General features: G+C 43.9%; 1 protein-coding gene across 1 annotated transcript in view; it reads right to left on the bottom strand.

Annotated features, from left to right (window-relative positions):
• Window positions 1–20,396, bottom strand: part of LOC126469890 (dynein axonemal intermediate chain 4-like) — a 62,509-nt gene that overhangs the window by 13,456 nt on the left and 28,657 nt on the right. Inside the window, exons 3-4 of the mRNA XM_050097273.1 lie at window positions 17,689–18,960; window positions 5,112–5,350 (exon numbers count right to left, since the gene is read on the bottom strand). Of these exons, the coding sequence (XP_049953230.1) occupies window positions 5,112–5,350; window positions 17,689–18,960 (1,511 nt within the window). The remainder of the gene's footprint in view (window positions 1–5,111; window positions 5,351–17,688; window positions 18,961–20,396) is intronic.

The following is a 20,396-nucleotide window of genomic DNA, read 5'->3' as shown; positions in this document are numbered from 1 at the left end:
ACCACCTGATCCAGAGTATTCCAACCCGTTGTGCGGCCTGTGTACGTGTGCATATTGATCATATCCCATATTGATGTCAGGGTACATGCACAGGAAACAGTGGCGTTTTGCAACACACGCGCCAACTGTGGACGAGCGGTTCTAGACGCTTCAGTCCGGAACCGCGCTGCTGCTACAGTCGCAGGTTCGAATCCTGCCACGGGCATGGATGTGTGTGATGTTCTTAGGTTAATTAGGTTTAAGTAGTTCCCAGTCTAGGGGACTGATGATCTCAGATGTTAAGTCCCATAGTGCTAGGAGCAATTTGAATTTGTAGTACATATGTTTCGGGACAGTTTTCTCAACTTATCACCAATACCGTGGACTTACAGATCTGTGTCGTATGTGTTCCCTATGTGCCTATGCTATTAGCGCCAGTTTTGTGTAGTGCCACGTTGTGTGGCGCCACAAAATGGATCAAATGGCTCTGAGCACTATGGGACTTAACATCCGAGGTCATTAGTCCCCTAGAACGTAGAACTACTTAAACCTCACTAACCTAAGGACATCACACACATCCATGCCCGAGGCAGGATTCGAACCTGCGACCGTAACTGTCGCGCGGTTCCAGACTGAAGCGTGTAGAACCGCTCGGCCACAACGGCCGACTGTTCAGACTGAAGACCAGAATAGTAATAATGAGCACTGTCATACCAGCGAGTGACTATTGTTTCAGCCAGTGTCCGACTGTGTTACAAACCCGATTATCTATTAAGGCCGCTAAGAAGTTTCCAAGTCTTATCTCAGTGTTAAAGCTAATAGAGTAAAGTACAGCTCACTGTCCGCAGTCTAATGAAGCAGTTCGCTTGGTGGATGGCCGTTAGTCACGCGGTATGCTGCTGTAGTGGACGAGTTTCAGCAGTCGGCCGGGTTCGGACAGCTAAACGCCCTACGATTTAGTCGAACGGATAGGATTCCAGTGGATGGACATTCTCAAGGCCCTATTACGCGACCTCTGAACTGCAGCTGAGTGATAGACCCTGAAATAGCTTCCGAGAACAGGCGGTAAATGTCAAGCTTCTGTTGATGATTTCAAACGACCTCGTGAGAATTACAAGTAGATGGACGTTCTCAGAGCTTGGGTGGTAAGCTATCATTGGTCCCGAAGACTCATGGAGTCTACCTTGAGAGAAAACTGCAGCACCCAGGCGCCCAGAGGACAGCGAGAAAGCGAAAATATTACCAGTGCTCTCAATACGTGGCGTAGTGATTTACCGTCCTCCACATACACACAGGAAAATCTGCACATGCCAGCCTGCACCTTAGTGAGAGGCATTTGATCTGCGACCAGACGCTGCAATTATGTTATAGACAGAGATGAATGACCGTCAATGGGATGTCCACAGGTCGAGTTTTGTGGTTGTAGCGTCTTTGACTATCGATAGAAAGATAATGAGTGCCAGATTCAGTCCTGCCCACTGTTTAGATTTCGAATGAAGTCATCATCAACGGCAACCGCGAATTTCTGGTATGAAGAGTAGCTTTCATTCTACCAGTGGTCTTGTCGAAAAGGAAAGAGGAATGGATACGGGATGCAGGGCACATGGGGGGGGGGGGGGGGGGAATTGCTCTTAAAAATGGAAGAATTATCAATAATCAACGGCTTTGGGATGCAGAAGGCAATGAAAACTACTGAATAAAGACATTTAACATGCAAAAGCTCAGTATAGGGGGTCAGTTAATTGAAATGGAATGTACGTAATGATTTGTTTATGATTGCAACCATTCTTCCTCATACTTCAATTATGTTTATCGTGTTGATAAGAATAAACATTAACTGCCTTTTGAAACTGAATGTTTATTTCGTTTTGTTTTTTGTCCTAAGCAGTACCCAACAAAAAAGAGGATGCCCAGTAAAATATAATTGTAACATACAATCTATTCCCCACACAAGAACCAATGGACACACGTAAAGAATAGGAAAAATAAAATCCACTGATGATGCCTGCTATGAATATATGAAATTTGTTTGATTTAAAACAAAATAACGATTCAGTTACAAAATACGGATACTTATTCTTATCTACATGGTAAACATAATTAAGATACGGATTTGTGATCTGATGAACGTAGAGTAATATCAGTACATCAGTTACAGAAGATAATGGTGTAACGGAAGTAGGATTTGTTATGAAAAGTAAGGAATTACAGAGAGTGAGTTACTGTGTATGGTTCAGTGAAAGGATAACTCCCAACAGAATCAGCGCCAAACCAACGCTTACACCAGATGTTTACGTATATATGTCGACGTAACTAGCAGAAGACGAAGACGTCGAATGTGCTAGTAATACCTCAGCCCCGATTCCTTGAGGAACTGAATCCCACGTACAAAATAGCTTCAAACGTCTGGTTACTTAGCAAATGAGTTAATCTGTTATGTATCTGACATAAGCTTGTAAGAGAAAAAAAGGTTGAAATTATATTTTTAAAGTTGGTTGCAGGTTGCTAAATGTTCTCATTCTCAAATACTGCATTAATATAGTTTGAGTAATTGCCGCGCCATTGAGTTATCTCTTACTGAGATTATGACGATTATGACAGCTTTTTAAATTGTGAAGTTTGTTCAATATGAAGTATCAAAGTCATATTTTTGTTGTCCCTGGAAGTCGTTAGATATGAAACCTGCACGTGGTTAACCGTTTAGCATTACAGATGAGGACATTAAACTGCTAACTCCGTACGTAAAGAGAGACAAAACTCTGATAATCATAGGGGATTGGAAAGCTGCGATAGGGCAACGAATGTAAGACAGAGTGACAGGAGAATACATGCTCGGCAGTATTCCTACTGCCAAGCCCTACTTAGAGAGAAGAAAGAATTCTTGAATTCTGCAATACATTTTTAGCTGGTGATGCCAAACACGATAACCGTAAGAAGAGGACGTATAATTGAAGGTACGGGAAGATACCAGCCGGATTACATAATTGTGAGACAGATTTTGAAGTAAAATATCGGATTATAAAGCATACCCTGGTGCAAATAGTGACCCAGGTCAGAACTTAGTGATCATAAAAAGTGAACTGAAATGTACGAGGAACGTCAAGAAGAATCATTGTGTCACGGATTTAGATACTAAACTCATGAGGAAAGAGGCTGTGCGTTTGAACTTCGTGAGGCTTTAGATACTGCGATGATGAGTACCACAACAGTCAGCTTACTGAATTGGAATCTACATATCTAAAAACGGCAATGACACAAGTAGGATAGAGGAATACAGGTATAAGGAAAGTAACTGAGAAGAAACCTTCCGAAACAGAAGAAATATCAAAACTGATCGATGTCATAATATAAAAATGTTTAGGAAAAGACAGGATTGAAGCAATATAAGTCACTTAGGAATGGAATCAACAGAAAGTGCATGGAAACCAAAGCGAAACTGCCGTTGGTAAAATGTGAAGAAACCGAAAAAGTAATGGTCGTCGGAAGAAGAGATGAAGCGTATAAGAAAACCGAAGTAACTTTTGGTGAAATTAAAAGCAACGAAGTAAACATTAAGAGTGGGAAAGAAATTCGACTGCTAAACGTAGATGAGGTAGGTGATAGGTGAAAAGAGCGCACTGAGGGCCTCTACAAGGGGGAGGAACTGTCTGCTAGCGTGACAGAAACAGAAATAGTTGCGAACTGGGCTGACATTGCGGACCTCACAGTACATTCGGTATTTGGCAGAGATATGTAAGACTTACAGTGAAACAAAGATAGAAAAAATAGATAACATTACTCCGGTATTTCTAAAATCATTGGGAAGAGAGGCGTGATAGTAGAAGGTTCCGCACAAGGCAAAAGCTATAGAAAGCTATACAAGACATCCAACAAATCGTTGAGGATGTTGATAGTGATTGCTACTCAGGGAAGCAATGGCGGCAGCGGCAAACGAGCCGGAAGACTGACGACCAAACAAATGTGCCTTTCGCAAATAATGACTATATTCGACTTTTTTGACGTACATATTACTGATACATTCTGCAACCTATGGTATCAGTGGGTCATAATGCAGGAATCAGTCAGTTCACATGAATGCCATTCTGTAGCAAAATGAATGGATACGGAATTGAATAACCGCTCACATAGGCTGAATCGTAATTAAAGCGAGTTGTAAAATTTGATTCATTTGATTTGTTGGCCAACGGGAGATCGTCACGGAGATAGGGGAAAACCTAAACTGGCAGACGGTTCAAAGTAGGCGCCAACTATTCCATGAAAGCCTACATACAAAGTTTCAGTAATCAACATTAAGTGGGAACTCTACGAATGTCCTACAAGCTCCTACGTATCGTTGCCGTAGGGATCGCGAAGACAATATTGCACTAATTACAGCACGCACAGAGGCCTTTAAACAAGACCTGTGCTGGACGCTGTGGCCGAACGGTTCTAGGCGCTTCAATTCGGAACCGCGCTGCTACTACGGTCGCAGGTTCGAATCGTGCCTCGGGTATGGATGTGTGTGATGTCCCTAGGTTAGTTAGGTTTAAGTAGTTCTAAGTCTAGGGGACTGATGACCTCAAATGTTAAGTCCCATAGTGCTTAGAGCCATTTTTTGAACAAGACCTGTCCTCGCAACATAACAGAAAGAAATCCTGTTAATCCGCTGTGTGACTAGGGTCTCCCGTCGGATAGACCGTTCGCCGGGTGCAAGTCTTTCGATTTGACGCCACTTCAGCTACTTGCGCGTCGATCGCCACTACAGCGACTTGCGCGTCGATGGGGATGAAATGATGATGATTAGGACAACACAAGACTCAGTCCCTGAGTCGAGAAAATCTCCGACCCAGCCGGGAATCGAACTCGGGCCATTAGGAGTGACATCCTGTCGCGCTGACCACTCAGCAACTGGGGGCGGACAGGCTGTTAATTGGACAATGGAAAGTACCCTTCGTTGTGCACTTCGGAGTGGTGTACTATTTTCATTGTGTAGGCCTACCGACGTCTGTTGGTTTGTGACACTGTGTTTCTGTCCACACACTGGTTGTGCAGGCTGTTTCACTTTGTATTCATATCTCTGTACTGCTGTTGCTCGAATGAAGCTATAGAACGAGAGTAGAGAAATGGCGAGTTCGCGAGACGTGGACACCGACCTTGTCGCAGAAGGGGTTGTACTGCATCGCGTAGACGGGCGCGCGGTGCGCCTGGAAGACGTCGAGGTGGTTGTGCAGGTGGTGCGCCGAGCAGTGGTGCACGCAGCCCTCGTCGCTGGCCACGTCGTACGCGTCCGGGTTCCTGGGCTGGCGCACCAGCACCAGCGCCGCCGGGTGGCACGAGTACGGCGTCTCCTCGGGCCAGCACTTGCGCGCCTGCGACAGCCCCTTCAGCACGCCTGCAACACCGCTCCCTCTGCTACCCTAACTCTTACATTGGCAACGATATGTGTACTGGTACATATATATCATATGATCTACGTATAGACAATATCGATAACTTTTTTACACATATCGCGCTTTCACATTCTGCTTTCTATAAACTTTTATTGGCTATTGAATGCATGTAATGCTGATGTTTCACACATACTCTCATATAAAGTTTGCAAATCCAGTATTTATAGTATCATACTACACTGGTGCTCATAAATTAAAGATAACTGCAGAATGTGGCGCCACACACAGCGTGGCACCACACAAAACTGGCAGATAGGCAAGACACACGAAACAGATCTGTAAGTCCACGGTATTGGTGATAAGTTGAGTAAACCGTCCAAAACACATGTGCTACAAAACTGTTTCCTGCGCATGTACCCCAACATCAATATGGGATATGATCACTATGCACACGTACAAAGGCCGCACAACGGGTTGGCATACTCTGGATCAGGTGGTCGAGCAGCTGCTGGGATACAGCCTCCCATTCTTGCACCAGTGCCTGTCGGAGCTCCTGAATTGTCCTAGGGATTTGAAGAAGTGCAGCGATTCGTCGACGCCGGCCGGTGTGACCAAGCGGTTTAAGGCGCTTCAGTCTGGAACCGCGCGACCGCTACGGCCGCAGGTTCGAATCCTGCCTCGGGCATGGATGTGTGTGATGTCCTTAGGTTAGTTAGGTTTAAGTAGTTCTAAGTTCTAGGGGACTGATGACCTTAGAAGTTAAATCCCATAGTGCTCAGAGCCATTTTTTTTTTATTCGTCGACTGAGGGCATCCCAGACGTGTTCGATGGGGTTTAGGTCTGGAGAACAGGCAGGCCACTCCATTCGCCTGATATCTTCTGCGTCAGGGTACCCCTCCACGATGGCAAGTCGGTGGGGTCGTGCGTTATCATCCGTCAGGAGGAAGGTGGGACTCGCTGCACCCCTGAAAAGGCAAAATGATATCCCGATACACCTGTCCTGTTACAGTTCCTCTGTCAAAGGCATGCATGGGTGTACGTGTACCGATCATAATATCTGGTTCCTGGTTCACGCCAGATGAAAACCCGGCGAAAATCACTGTTCAGACTATACCTGGACTCGTCCGTGAACGTAACCTGGGACCACTGTTCCAATGACCATGTACTGTGTTCTTGACACCAGGCTTTACGGGCTCTCCTGTGACCAGGGGTCAGTGGAATGAACCTTGCAGGTCTACGGGCGAATAAACCAGTCTGTTCAGTCGTCTGTAGACTGTGTGTCTGGGGACAACTGTTCCAGTGACTTGCGGTAAGGTCCCGAGCAAGGCTACCTGCAGTTCTCCGTGGCCGTCTGCGGGCACTGATGGTGAGATATCGGTCTTCTTGTGGTGTTGTACACTGTGGAGGTCCCGTACTGTAGCGCCTGGACACGTTTCCTGTCTGCTGGAATTGTTTCCGTAATCTTGAGATCACACTTTGTGGCACACGGAGGGCCTGTGCTACGACCTGCTGTGTTTGACCAGCCTCCAGTCGCCCTAGTATTCTACCTCTAATAACGTCATCAATATGTGTTCTTTGAGCCATTTTCAATACACATTCACCATTAGCATGTCTGAAAACGTCTGCACACTTACTCGCTGCACCGTACTGTGAAATGCACCAACACACCTCAGCGAATGTGGTCTGCTGCCAGTGCCACCGTGCGACGACCGTAAGTCAAATGCACCGCATGGTCATACCCCGAGGTGATTTAAACCCGCAAACCGCCCTCCAGAGCGTTGTTTCAACATGTATCAGCATTATCCGTAATTTATGAGCATGAGTGTAGCTGTTTCCGACCACACGTTGCTGTGGCTTGGTCTGGTTTAACGGAAACGAAAGCAAAGAGAAAGTGCATGTTTCAAACATGTATGAGAATTTGATATACACCCTAATCTCCCTCTCCTCACTCTTTGTCTGTCTGCTCGTCCCCCTTTGTGTATTTGCTCACCCTCCCCCCCCCCTCCTTTCTCTGTCCGTCTTATCCTCCCCCCTCTCTCAAAATCTCCTCCTACCCCTGTCTCTCCCCCTCCCTCTGTCCATCACGTCCTCCACACTTTCTGCGTCCCCCTCTCCCTCTATTTCCTGCTACCCATTCTCTCTGTCAGCCTCCACCTTCCGCTCTCTGCGACCATTTTCTCTGACCCCGCCATCCACTTCCTCTTCCCTCCGCTCTCTGACCTTGACCCTTGTTCATTGTTATTCTCTGTAGCAGTATTGTAATCATAAGCCGATTACCCATAAATACAGCTTTCCTGATTGTTAACAACAAATGGTTCAAATGGCTCTGAGCACTATGGGACTTAACATCTGAGGTCATCAGTCCCCTAGAACTTAGAACTAGTTAAACCTAACTAACCTAAGGACATCACAAACATCCATGCCCGAGGCAGGATTCGAACCTGCGACCGTAGCGGTCTTGCGGTTCCAGACTGCAGCGCCTTTAACCGCACGGCCACTTCGGCCGGCTTCAGTTTTCAAACAAAATTTTGGCTTACAAGTTCTTTCAAATTCATCACGATTCTTAAATATGAAATTGAAGAAGGATACTTCTTTGTGTTGGTTAGCCTGGTATCGCTTGGCTTCATGGAATTCTAAATTCTCTTGTTTCTTTATTTCTACATACTTGCTTTTATAAAGGTAGTCTGCGGTTATAACGTGCTTTATTACTTTGAGAAAGTGATTAGTTTTGCTAATAATAGTTGAATTATAAGTGTAAAATGCCTAGGCAACGTAACAGAGCATTCAAACGCCGCGTTTATCGGAGAAAAAAGCGTAAAGCAGTGAAGAAACAAATTTATCATCTGCTATTTCACCAGTGCCTTCTAAACTAAATAGGTCTACTGCTATACCCAAACAAAGTTCTTCCCAAAAGAAAGTGAACGCTGTAGAGAATACATAAAATACTATAAATAAGGGCAGAGAAGAATTTGAAATAACTGATATTTCTGTTTTAACTACTATTTTGGAGAACCAGGTGTTATGCGAATAGTGTAAGAGTGAAGGCATGAAATTAGAAATAAACAATCATATAGGAATACCCGCAAAGGTACAGTTGACTTATAAGGGCTGTAAATATAGTGTTAGTCTTTTTAAAAAATGTTCAAATGTGTGTGAAATCTTATGGGACTTAACTGCTAAGGTCATCAGTCCCTAAGCTTACACACTACTTAATCTAAATTAACCTAATGACAAACACAGACACCCATGCCCGAGGGAGGACTCGAAACTCCGCCGGGACCAGCCCTACAGTCCATGACTGCAGCGCCCTAGACCGCTCTGCTAATCCCGCGCGGCTAGTCTTATCTTCATATCTTATTACGACTGGTGATAACAACGAATTGTACAGTTACAATATTAGATTGGTATGTGGTCTGCTTTCCATTGGGAAAGGAGAAACACCCGGGTTATGCTATGTGCCTCCTCCCGGCCTTCTCCCCCCATCAAAATTTATCAATTGTAATTGTGTATTAGGGTCTACTGCTGGAGGTGGTACTAATGAATAAGTAAGACCTGCAGTGGAGCAAGCAGGGTTAGAAAATGTAGACTGTGACAATGAGAGGGATTTTGAATGAAGCATTTGATGACACCTGGCAAAAGCGAAGCCACGCTTTAAAGAACGGTGTCGTCACAGCCACAAGCGTGGACGCAGGCAAAGTGATTGATGTCGCCATTATGTCCAAATTTTGTAGGTGCTCAGAGCGACAAAAACAACTTCGTTTAGACAATTTTACAGCAGGTTTCATTGGGACGAGTGGAGCCATGGGAGTGGCAGGAATGAAGAAATTTTTCAACGCTCTCAGCTGTGTTATGATGTACAGTGCATCAATTACTTAGGAGATGGGGACTGCAAAGACTATAATGAAGTTGTGGTACTTAAACCAACGAGGACAGGGTAGAAATTTAAAAGACTGAGTGTGAGTAGCATATGCATAATATAATGGGGACCCGTCTTCAAAAACTGAAGTCGTCGCTAGGGAAAATATGCTTCAGTGATGGGAAACTAATTTGCGGCAAGGATAAACTGACAATGCCAGCTGTAAAGAGACTTCAACATTATTATGGTTAGCCGTAGTACTCATTGTGTAGAACCAATGGAGAAATCAGTAACGGCAGAGTATTTTCTTATACTGTCCACCAATGATGAACCTCATCATGGGCTCTTCTCAGCTTATGTATAAAGCTGGCACAAATAAAACAAGGGTTCAGTAATAGGTGAAAAATATAATCATCAATAGAATCTGCCTGTCGCAGTTATGGGGGCAGTGAAGCCAGCATTCAATGACTTGAGCAAACACTTATCTACTTCGAAAGTATTTGCATGGCAGGACAGAGAATGCAAAAATTAACGAAATACATCCGAACAGGCCTTGAAGGCCCAGCGGTACCGACCGACCGCCCTGTCCTCCTCAGGCGATAAGTGTCGCTGGATGCAGATGTGGAGGGACATGTGGTCAGCACACCGCTCTCCGAGCTGTAGTCAGTTTTGTTGACTGGAGCCGTTATTTCTCAGTCGAGCAGCTCCTTAATTGGCCTAAGAGCTGAGAGCACCCCGCTTGCCAACAGCACTTGGCAAAACCATCCAACTGCTAGCTAAGCCAGACAGCGCTGAACTTCGGTGATCTGACGGCAACCGTTGCGGCAAGGCCTTTGGTCTCTGAACAGTGTCATTTCGACTCGTTTGCCCAACAATGTCTATGCAGGTGTTTTACAATTTACACTGTGCGGTCTATGATGCCATTGCTACTTTCAATCAAGGTCACATTAATAGAAATTCGGGTAGTGAGGAACTCAGAAATTCAGAAAATCAGCTAAAGATGTGCAATAGGGATGCAAGACAAACTAAAAAAGGTACCAAGACGAAATTACAATTGGAAGATGAGGTGCATCATGACGATCCAGCTACGCAGCAGGCATGTTTTGATGTCTCAACTTTGGACTCTGTTTTTTATCATTTTGTTTTTCCAATAGAAAAGATACATTTTCTCAGTTTGTATTCAAGACGGAAAGCTGACATTTTCAGGATATACTCAACTGCAGTTATTTTTAATATGAACTGAGATGTTTTAAAATTTTATCAGGAAGATCGGATTGAATTTTAAAAGAAAAATCAATGTTTATAGTGTGTCCTTTATCGAAGCAAAAGGAAAATGACTGCATGAACAGATATTTACAGTTTTAGAGAAAAAGTCAATGATCTATTCAAATAGTAATCCACAAAAAAATTACTACGACTGAATTATTTAAACGATTCTGAGAATATATAACATCTTTGACTGTTGTATTACTCTGTGGAAAAGTCGATGTGAGTGGTTGACGTAATGAACAAGGGACTTTTGCTGATCTGGGCATTGGCAAGTATGGACGTTTTAGGAATTTGAGGAGAAAGAGTCATTATCGGTCACCGTTAAGAACAGTTTTTCGTTTGAAGCATTCTAATTAAATATAAAAAGATTGTATTGGAAGAAGACTTTCAAGAAAAGAGCTGTATGACTTGCTGAATGCATTTCAAATGATTTAAAGATACAAATGGACTCTATTTTCTTTTCCATATATTAATTTACGTGCCAATCGTCGGAGACTTTGTAGCATTTTATTGCTGCTGAAGTGACTCCTGCACGAAACCTGCTTACACGTAAGGTTATTGAAAGCCTACTATCACGAGGGTCTGCATTGTATCTACAGTAACAGGCTGGTCATTCTAGTAATATTCTACGGACCTGTCATAGCACTAACGACAAAATTCGCTGTTTCTCTCTGGAAGAATAAATTTTCTTACAGGCGACCGTGAACTTCGAAAACTGCGGCGGACAGAGCCACGAGATCAACGGAGACTGCCGTCGCATCTGCAACCATACTTTTCATTTTTTGTGAGCTTGAAGTGCAACTAGCAAAGACTTTGTTCTATAAACATTCAGAATAATAATTCAAGTTATATGTACAATCTGTTGAAGGACTTTGAAATAATCTTACCAGACATAATAATTAATGCCAGCTAACTTTATTTCTGCAGGAGGACATCATAATCATAATTGTAAATAAATTAATTAGCTCTGTGATGTTTTTCTCTCACAGATAGTAATAAATTAAATAAATGAATAAATACATAAGTAATAATCGTAATAATCATTCGCTATTGGACTTTATCGCTCTTTAAATGAGTTTACAAATATACACACATCAAAACAAGTTATGCACCACCTCGGTTCCGAGAGTTCCGGAAACTGTTCAGAAAATTGGAATAGAGATCAACATAAACGTCATTTACGCTCTTTTTTATTGCTCATGAAAATACACACTGCATTGTGTACCATCATACAGCGAGACCTTCAGAGGTGGGGGTCCAGATTGCTGTACACACGGTACCTCTAATACCCAGTTTAAGCACGTCCTCTTGCATTGATGCATGCCTGTATTCGTCATGGCATTCTATCCACAAGTTCATCAAGGCACTGTTGGTCCAGATTGTCCCACTCCTCAACGGCGATTCGGCGTAGATCCCTCAGAGTGGTTCGTGGGTCACGTCCATAAACAGCCCTTCTCAACCTATCCCAGGCATGTTCGATAGGGATCATGTATGTAGAACATGCTGCCCACTCTAGTCGAGCAATGACATTATCCTGAAGGAAGTCATTCACAAGGTGTGCACGATAGGGGCGCGAATTGTCGTCCATGAAGACGAATGCCTCGCCAATATGCTGCCGATATGGTTGCACTATCGGTCGGAGGATGGCATTCACGTATCGTACAGACGTTTCGCTGCCTTACATGACCACCAGCGGCGTACGTCGGCCCCACATAATGCCACGTCAAAACAGCAGGGAACCTCCAACTCGCTACACTCGCTGGACAGTGCGTCTAAGGCGTTCAGCTTGACCGGGTTGCTTCCAAACACGTCTCCCACTGTTGTCTGGTTGAAGGCATATGTGACATTCATCGGTGAAGAGTACGTGATGCGGTCCATTCGGCATGTTGTTGGTCCCATCTGCACCACGCTGCGTGGTGTCGTGGTTGCAAAGGTGGGCCTAGCCATGGACGTCGGGAGTGAAGTTGCGCATGATGCAGCCTGTTGCGCGCAGTTTGAAACGTAACACGACGTCCTGTGGCTGCACGAAAAGCATTATTCACCATTGGTGGCGTTGCTGTCAGGGTTCCTCCGAGCCGCAATCCGAAGGTAGCGGTCATCCACTGCAGTAGTAGCCCTTGGGCGGCCTGAGCGAGTCATGTCATCGACAGTTCCTGGTTCTCTGTATCTCCTCCATGTCCAAACAACATCGCTTTGGTTCACTCCGAGACGTCTGCACACCTCCCTTATTGAGAGTCCGTTCTGGCACAAAGCAACAACGCGGACGCGATCGAACCGTGGTATTGACCGTCTAGGCATGGTTGAACTACAGACAACACGAGCCGTGTACCTCCTTCCTGGTGGAATGACTGGACCTAATCGGCTGTCGGACCCCCTCCGTCTAATAGGCGCAGCTCATGCATGATTGTTTACATCTTTGGGTGGGTTTAGTGACATCTCTGGACAATCAAAGGGACTGTGTCTGTGATAGGGATCATTGGTATATCTGAACACTTCTTAAATAAGGAGATAATTCAGAGGCTTCCTTTACTAGGATACAGGTTGGCTGGCAGCCTTTCGAGGAGCTCTTTGCGGTGTGGGGGAGTAGCCATGTATGTGAAAAACGGCATCCCATTTGAGTCAATTGATGTTTCAAAGTACTGCACTGAAAAGGTGTTTGAATTTTGTGCAGGTGTGGTTAAATTTAATGGAGCTAAACTTCTAACTGTTGTTATTTATAGATCCCCAGACTCCGATTTCACAACATTTTTGCTAAAGCTAGAGGAGGTTCTTGGTTCACTTTATAGGAAATACAAAAAGTTATTTATATGTGGTGACTTCAATATTTATTGTATAAGTGGTTGTGCAAGGAAGAGGATGCTGGTAGACCTCCTTAATTCATATAATCTTATTCAAACCGTATTCTTCCCAACGAGAGTGCAAGGGAACAGTAGAACAACCATAGACAACATTTTTGTTCATTCCTCATTACTAGAAGGCCATTCTGTTAGCAAAAAGGTGAATGGCCTTTCAGATCATGATGCACAAATTTTAACTCAAAAAGATTTTTGTGCTGCAACACGTGTTAAATATAGTCATCAGCTGTTTAGGAAAGCTGATCCAGTTGCTGTAGAGACCTTTGTAAACCTTATCAAGGAACAAGAGTGGCAAAATGTTTATAGCGCTGATACAGTAGACGATAAATATAATGCTTTTCTCAAGACTTTTCTCGTGCTCTTTGAAAGTTGCTTTCCGTTAGAACGCTCAAAACAGGGTACTAGCACAAACAGGCAGCCTGGGTGGCTGACTAGAGGGATAAGAATACCTTGTAGAACAAAGTGGCAATTATATCAAAACGTTAGAAACAGTCAAAATCTAAATGCAGCAGCCCATTACAAACAGTGTTGTAAGGTGCTTAAAAATGTTATTAGGAAGGCAAAAAGTATGTGGTATGCAGATAGAATAGCTAAGTCTCAGGATAAAATTAAAACCATATGGTCTGTCATAAAGGAAGTGGCTGGTCTGCAGAGACAGGTCGAGGATATAGAATCAGTGCATAGTGGGAATATCCATGTTACTGATAAGTCGCATATATGTACAGTATTTAATAATCACTTTCTGAATATAGCAGGTGAACTAAATAGAAACCTAGTCCCAACAGATAATCATATAGCGCTCTTAGAAAAAAGTGTTCCGAGACTGTTACCTGAAATACTCCTCCATGATACTGACAAGAGGGAGATTGAGTTAATAATTAAATCACTAAAGACCAAGAACTCTCATGGATATGACGGGGTATCTAGCAGAATACTGAAGTCTTGTTCTATGTATGTTAGCCCAGTACTTAGCCATATCTGTAACTTTTCCTTTAGGAGTGGTCGGTTTCCTGACTGATTAAAGTACTCGGTAGTGAAGCCACTTTATAAAAAGGGAGACATTGATAATGTTGACAATTTTAGACCTATTTCTATGCCATCGGTGTTTGCTAAAGTTATCGAGAAGGTTGTATATACAAGGTTACTGGAGCATTTAAATTCACATAATTTGCTGTCAAATGTTCAGTTTGGTTTTAGAAATGGTTTAACAACTGAAAATGCTATATTCTCTTTTCTCTGTGGGGTTTTGGACGGATTAAATAAAAGGTTACGAACGCTAGGTGTTTTCTTTGATTTAACGAAGGCTTTTGACTGTGTTGACCACAAAATATTACTGCAGAAGTTGGACCATTATGGAGTAAGGGGAGTAGCCTATAATTGGTTCGCCTCTTACTTTAAGAACAGAAAGCAGAAGGTAATTCTCCGCAAGAGTGAGAGTGGTAGTGATGTTCAGTCCCAATGGGGCACTGTTAAGTGGGGCGTTCCCCAAGGGTCGGTGCTGGGGCCACTGCTGTTTCCTATTTATATAAATGATATGCCATCTAGTATTACAGGTGATTCAAAAATATTTCTGTTTGCTGATGACACCAGCTTGGTAGTGAAGGATCTTGTGTGTAACATTGAAACAGTATCAAATAATGTAGTTTAAGAAATAAGTATGTGGCTTGTGGAAAATAATTTGATGCTAAATCACAGAAGACTCAGTTTTTACAGTTTCTAACTCACAATTCAACAAGAATCGATATTTTGATCAGACAGAATGGGCATATTATAAGCGAGACGGAACAGTTCAAGTTCCTAGGCGTTCGAATAGATAGTAAGCTGTTGTGGAAAGCCCATGTCCAGGATCTTGTTCAGAAACTAAATGCTGCTTTATTTACCAATAGAACAGTATCTGAAATAAGTGACACTTCAACACGAAAAGTAGTCTACTTCACATATTTTCATACGCTTATGTCGTATGGTATTATTTTTTGGGGTAATTCTTCTGATTCAAAAAGGGTATTTTTGGCTCAAAACGGGCTGTTCGAGCTATATGTGGTGTAAGTTCGAGAACCTCTTGTCGACCCCTATTCAATAGTCTGGGGATTCTGACATTGCCCTCACAGTATATATTTTCTTTAATGTCGTTTGTTGTTAGCAATATTAGCCTATTCCCAAGAGTTAGCAGCTTTCACTCAGTTAATACTAGGCAGAAATCAAATCTGCATGTGGAATGCACTTCCTTGACTCTTGTGCAGAAAGGAGTGCAGTATTCTGCTGCATCCATTTTCAATAAGCTACCACAAGAACTCAAAAATCTTAGCAGTAGCCCAAACTCTTTTAAGTCTAAACTGAAGAGTTTCCTCATGGCTCACTCCTTCTATTCTGTCGAGGAGGTCATGGAAGAGCTAAAAAATTAAGCAAATTCCAGTGTTACATTGTTGATTTTCTTCATTTAAACTTACGACTTGTCACCTGAATATGTTTTTTTATATTTCATTTTATCTGTTTCTAATATCGTGTTACAATTTCATGTATTGACTCATTCGATGACCATGGAGACTTCTCCTTAATTTGGTCCCACGGAACAATAAATAAATAAATAAAATACAACATCCACAGTCAACGTCTATCTTCAGGAGTCCTGGGAACCAGGGTGATGCAATTTTTTTTATATATATATATGTATACAGATATATCAAAGCTTACAGCAGAAAATATATATCTTCCCTTACAAGAGACAATATTACCGGGTGTGCCGGTACGAAATGAGCGTTTTTTTGTGAAAATGAACCTAATTTTGAATTGAAAAGTAAAAACATTTTATTCAAAGTACTGACCATTGCTTTCTATACATTTCGACCACCTTTCTGACAATTTGTGGACACCACGCCAATAGAAATGTTCGTCTTTTGAAGCAAACCAATTAGACACCCAATTTTCGACTTCTTCGTAGGAATCGAAGTGTTCCTCAGCCAATGCGTGTCCCATTGACGAAAACAAATGGTAGTCGGAAGGGGCCAAGTCTGGTGAATACGGCGGGTGGGGTAGCAGCTCCCAGCCAAGTGTTTTGATTGTATCCTGAACCAGTTTTGCTTTGTGTGCAGGTGCATTGTCGTGTAAAAAAATTACTTTGCCATGTCTTCCAGCCCATTCTGGTCTTTTTTCGATCAATGCATTGTTCAGATTGATCATTTGTTGTCTGTAGCGATTAGTATTAACAGTTTCTCCGGGTTTTAGAAGCTCATGATACACCACACCTTTTTGACCCCAACAAACACAGAGCATTGTCTTCTTGCCGAATCGATCTGGTTTTGCAGTCGATGTTGATGGTTGTCCCGGATTAACCCATGATTTTTCCCGTTTAGGATTCTTAAAATAAATCGATTTTTCATTGTCAGTAACAATTCAATGCAAAATTGATTTTCTTTCATGTCTTTGAAGAAAAATTTGACAAATGATTTTTCGGTTTTCCATCTGTCTTTCATTCAATTATGTGGCAACCATTTTCCACACTTTTGGTACTTTCCCATAGCTTTCAAACGGTCACAAATTGTTTGCTGAGCAACATTTAGCATTGCCGCCATTTGCTTCTGATTCAAAGTATCATCTTCATCCAATATTGCTCGCAATTCGGTATCTTCGAGCTTTTTTGGTGGTCTTCCACATTCTTCATTTCTTACATCAAAATCATTATTTCTGAACCGTTGAAACCATCTTTTGCATGTTGCTTCTGATAGAGCATGATCACCATATGCCTCGACAAGCATTCGATGCGACTCTGCAGCACTTTTTTTCAAATGAAAACAAAAAATTAATGCTTTCCGTAAATCATATCTTTCTGGTACAAACTTCGACACAGTTAACACGATGAAAACATATGATGTTGCTTTTTCCATGACTTGATGTATACTAAATATCTTTGACAGATGTCACACCAACCAAACAAAAAAAAAATTAAGGCTCGTTCACAACAAATGTTCCCTATCGACACATTTGTATCTTAACGCTCATTTAATACCGGTACACGTATAGCTTCAGCACTTACACAGTGAATGTATCTATGAGCCACAAAAATTTCAAAAATTTTGCTTGGATAGTTTTGAGATAACGTACCTTACACAAAACCTAATTTTACATTATCCAGTTAGAGATTTGCGTTTCCCCTCAACATTGCTCTAAATATTAAAAGCTGATGTTTTCGAGTTTTGATTTATAAGCGCTTTAGGGAGTTAATTCCCGGGTACTGATCTTAAAATCTTAATAAGTATGAAGAAAATCGAGCCAGTCTGAGTCCCTTGTAAGATAAAAACCAACAGAACACTCGTGTAAGAGATGGGGGGACGCAGGAGAAGTGAAATACTGAAGGGACAGTTACCTTCGACGCGGGCGAGCCGCATCATGGGGAGACAGGTGAAGTCGCGGATGCCGGTGTACTTGTGGACGCGGCCGTCCTGCGTGGTGGCGACCAGGTACTCGCCGAACCAGGCGAGCTGCCAGACGGGGCTGAAGGAGCCGGCGACGAGGCGGTCTGCGCTGGCGAGCGGCCGGCCGTGGCGCGCCGTCGTGTCGAGCAGCAGCACGCCGCCGTCGTAGCGGCCCACCGCCAGCAGGTTGGGCCGCAGCTCCGAGAAGGCGAGCGCCGTCACCGCGGGGCCCATCTCGTACAGCCGCTCCGGCCGCGTCGGGTTCTTCACGCTCCACACGGCCACCGCGCCCGCCGTCTCGTCCGAGTACTGGAACTTGCCGTAGCCCACGGCCAGCAGGTTGCTGTCGGCCGCGTTCCAGCACATGGCCGTCACGCTCTTCCCCTTCACTTCCGGGCACGTGAACGTCCACAGCAAGTGCAGCCCGTACTTGAACTCCACTTCCATCCGCAGCGGGTCGGCCTGCATCAGCTCCTTGAACACCTTCTGTTCGAAGTCGTAGAAGTTGCTGTCGAGGATCCTCTCCACCTGCGAGCAGGCGTCCTGGAACGCGTCCGTCTTGACGATCGAAGCGAGCTGGTCCTCCGGCTCGAGCCTCTGGCTCTCCGACATGGGGAGGGACGCGTTGGACTGCGGCAGCGAGACGTCACTCGTCTTGTCCCGCAGGATGGTCGTGAGCCCGCCGGTGCGGGCTGCCGGGCGCTTTAGCATCGTGGCGTACGTGTCGTAGATGTCCCAGACGCTGGCGAAGTCGCAGCTGTTGTTCCTGAAGAGGCGGGCCGTCAGAGCGACGGCGGTCTTCCTCATCATGCTGACCGTCTGCATCTCCATGGTGCTCCTCTTCCTCATCCTGCCCTTGCCCTGCGTCAGGTACTCGTACAGCTCGTTGTCCCGGCGAACGGCCTCTCCGAGCGGCGACTCGGCCACGCAGCTGACGCTGGGCCGCGAGAGGAGGAAGAAGGTGTCCGTCTCGGTCAAAACGGCCGTCTTAGCGGACTCTGCAGCGGCGGCCTCCTCGATGGCGCCTCTAGCTTCGGGCTCCGCAGGTAGGTAGAACTGCGACGGCACGTCGTCGGCCTTGCCACTGCTTTCGGCTATGAAGTCGCTGCACGCGATCGACGCGTCTTCGATCGTGTGAGTGAACAGCGACTGGTAGATGGATACCGTCGAGCTGAAGACGCTGGTGGCGCTTATGCCGCTCATGGCACTCAGAAAATCCGAGCCTAAAAGTTGAAAATGAAAGAGGAAGTTATATTAGGATCTAACGTGCCGTCGACGATGGTGGCATTACAAATAGAGCATATACTGAGTCGAAACAAGGCCCGGGGAGTAGACAACATTCCATTGGAACTGCTGACAGCCTTGGGAGAGCCAGTCCTGACAAAACTCTACCATCTGGTGAGCAAGATGTATGAGACAGGCGAAATACCCTCAGACTTCAAGAAGAATATACTAATTCCAATCCCAAAGAAAGCAGGTGTTGACAGATGTGAAAATTACCGAACTATCGGTTTAATAAGTCACGGCTGCAAAATACTAACACGAATTCTTTACAGACGAATGGAAAAACTGGTAGAAGCCGACCTCGGGGAAGATCAGTTTGGATTCCGTAGAAATGTTGGAACACGTGAGGCAATACTGACCTTACGACCTATCTTAGAAGAAAGATTAAGGAAAGGCAAACCTACGTTTCTAGCATTTGTAGGCTTAGAGAAAGCTTTTCTCAATGTTGACTGGAATACTCTCTTTCAAATTCTAAAGGTGGCAGGGGTAAAATACAGGGAGCGAAAGGCTATTTACAATTTGTACAGAAACCATATGGCAGTTATAATAGTCGAGGGACATGATAGGGAAGCAGTGGTTGGGAAGGGAGTGAGACAGGGTTGTAGCCTCTCCCCGATGCTATTTAATCTGTATATTGAGCAAGCAGTAAAGGAAACAAAAGAAAAATTCGGAGTAGGTATTAAAATCCATGGAGAAGTAATGAAAACTTTGAGGTTCGACGATGACATCGTAATTCTGTCAGAAACAGCAAAGGACTTGGAAAAGCAGTAGAACGGAATGGACAGTGTCTTGAAAGGAGGATATAAGATGAACATCAACAAAAGCAAAACGAGGATGATGGAATGTAGTCGAATTAAGTCGGGTGATGCTGAGGGAATTAGATTAGGAAATGAGACACTTAAAGTAGTAAAGGAGTTTTGCTATTTGGGGAGCAAAATAACTGATGATGGTCGAAGTAGAGAGGATACAAAATGTAGACTGGCAATGGCAAGGAAAGCGTTTCTGAAGAAGAGAAATTTGTTAACATCGAGTATAGATTTAAGTGTCAGGAAGCCGTTTCTGAAAGTGTTTGAGTGGAGTGTAGCCATATATGGAAGTGAAACATGGACGATAAATAGTTTGGACAAGAAGAGAATAGAAGCTTTCGAAATGTGGTGCTACAAAAGAATGCTGAAGATTAGATGGGTAGATCACAAACTAATGAGGAGGTATTGAGTAGAATTTGAGAGAAGAGAAATTTGTGACACAACTTGACAAGAAGAAGGGACCGGTTGGTAGGACATGTTCTGAGGCATCAAGGGATCACAAATATTGCATTGGAGGGCAGCGTGGAGGGTAAAAATTGTAGAGGGAGGCCAACAGATGAATACACTAA

Source organism: Schistocerca serialis, chromosome 1 (genome assembly GCF_023864345.2).
Source record: "Schistocerca serialis cubense isolate TAMUIC-IGC-003099 chromosome 1, iqSchSeri2.2, whole genome shotgun sequence".
Taxonomy (NCBI): domain Eukaryota; kingdom Metazoa; phylum Arthropoda; class Insecta; order Orthoptera; family Acrididae; genus Schistocerca; species Schistocerca serialis.
Note: the sequence above shows the minus strand (reverse complement) of the source record. Positions and strands in the feature narration are given on the sequence as shown.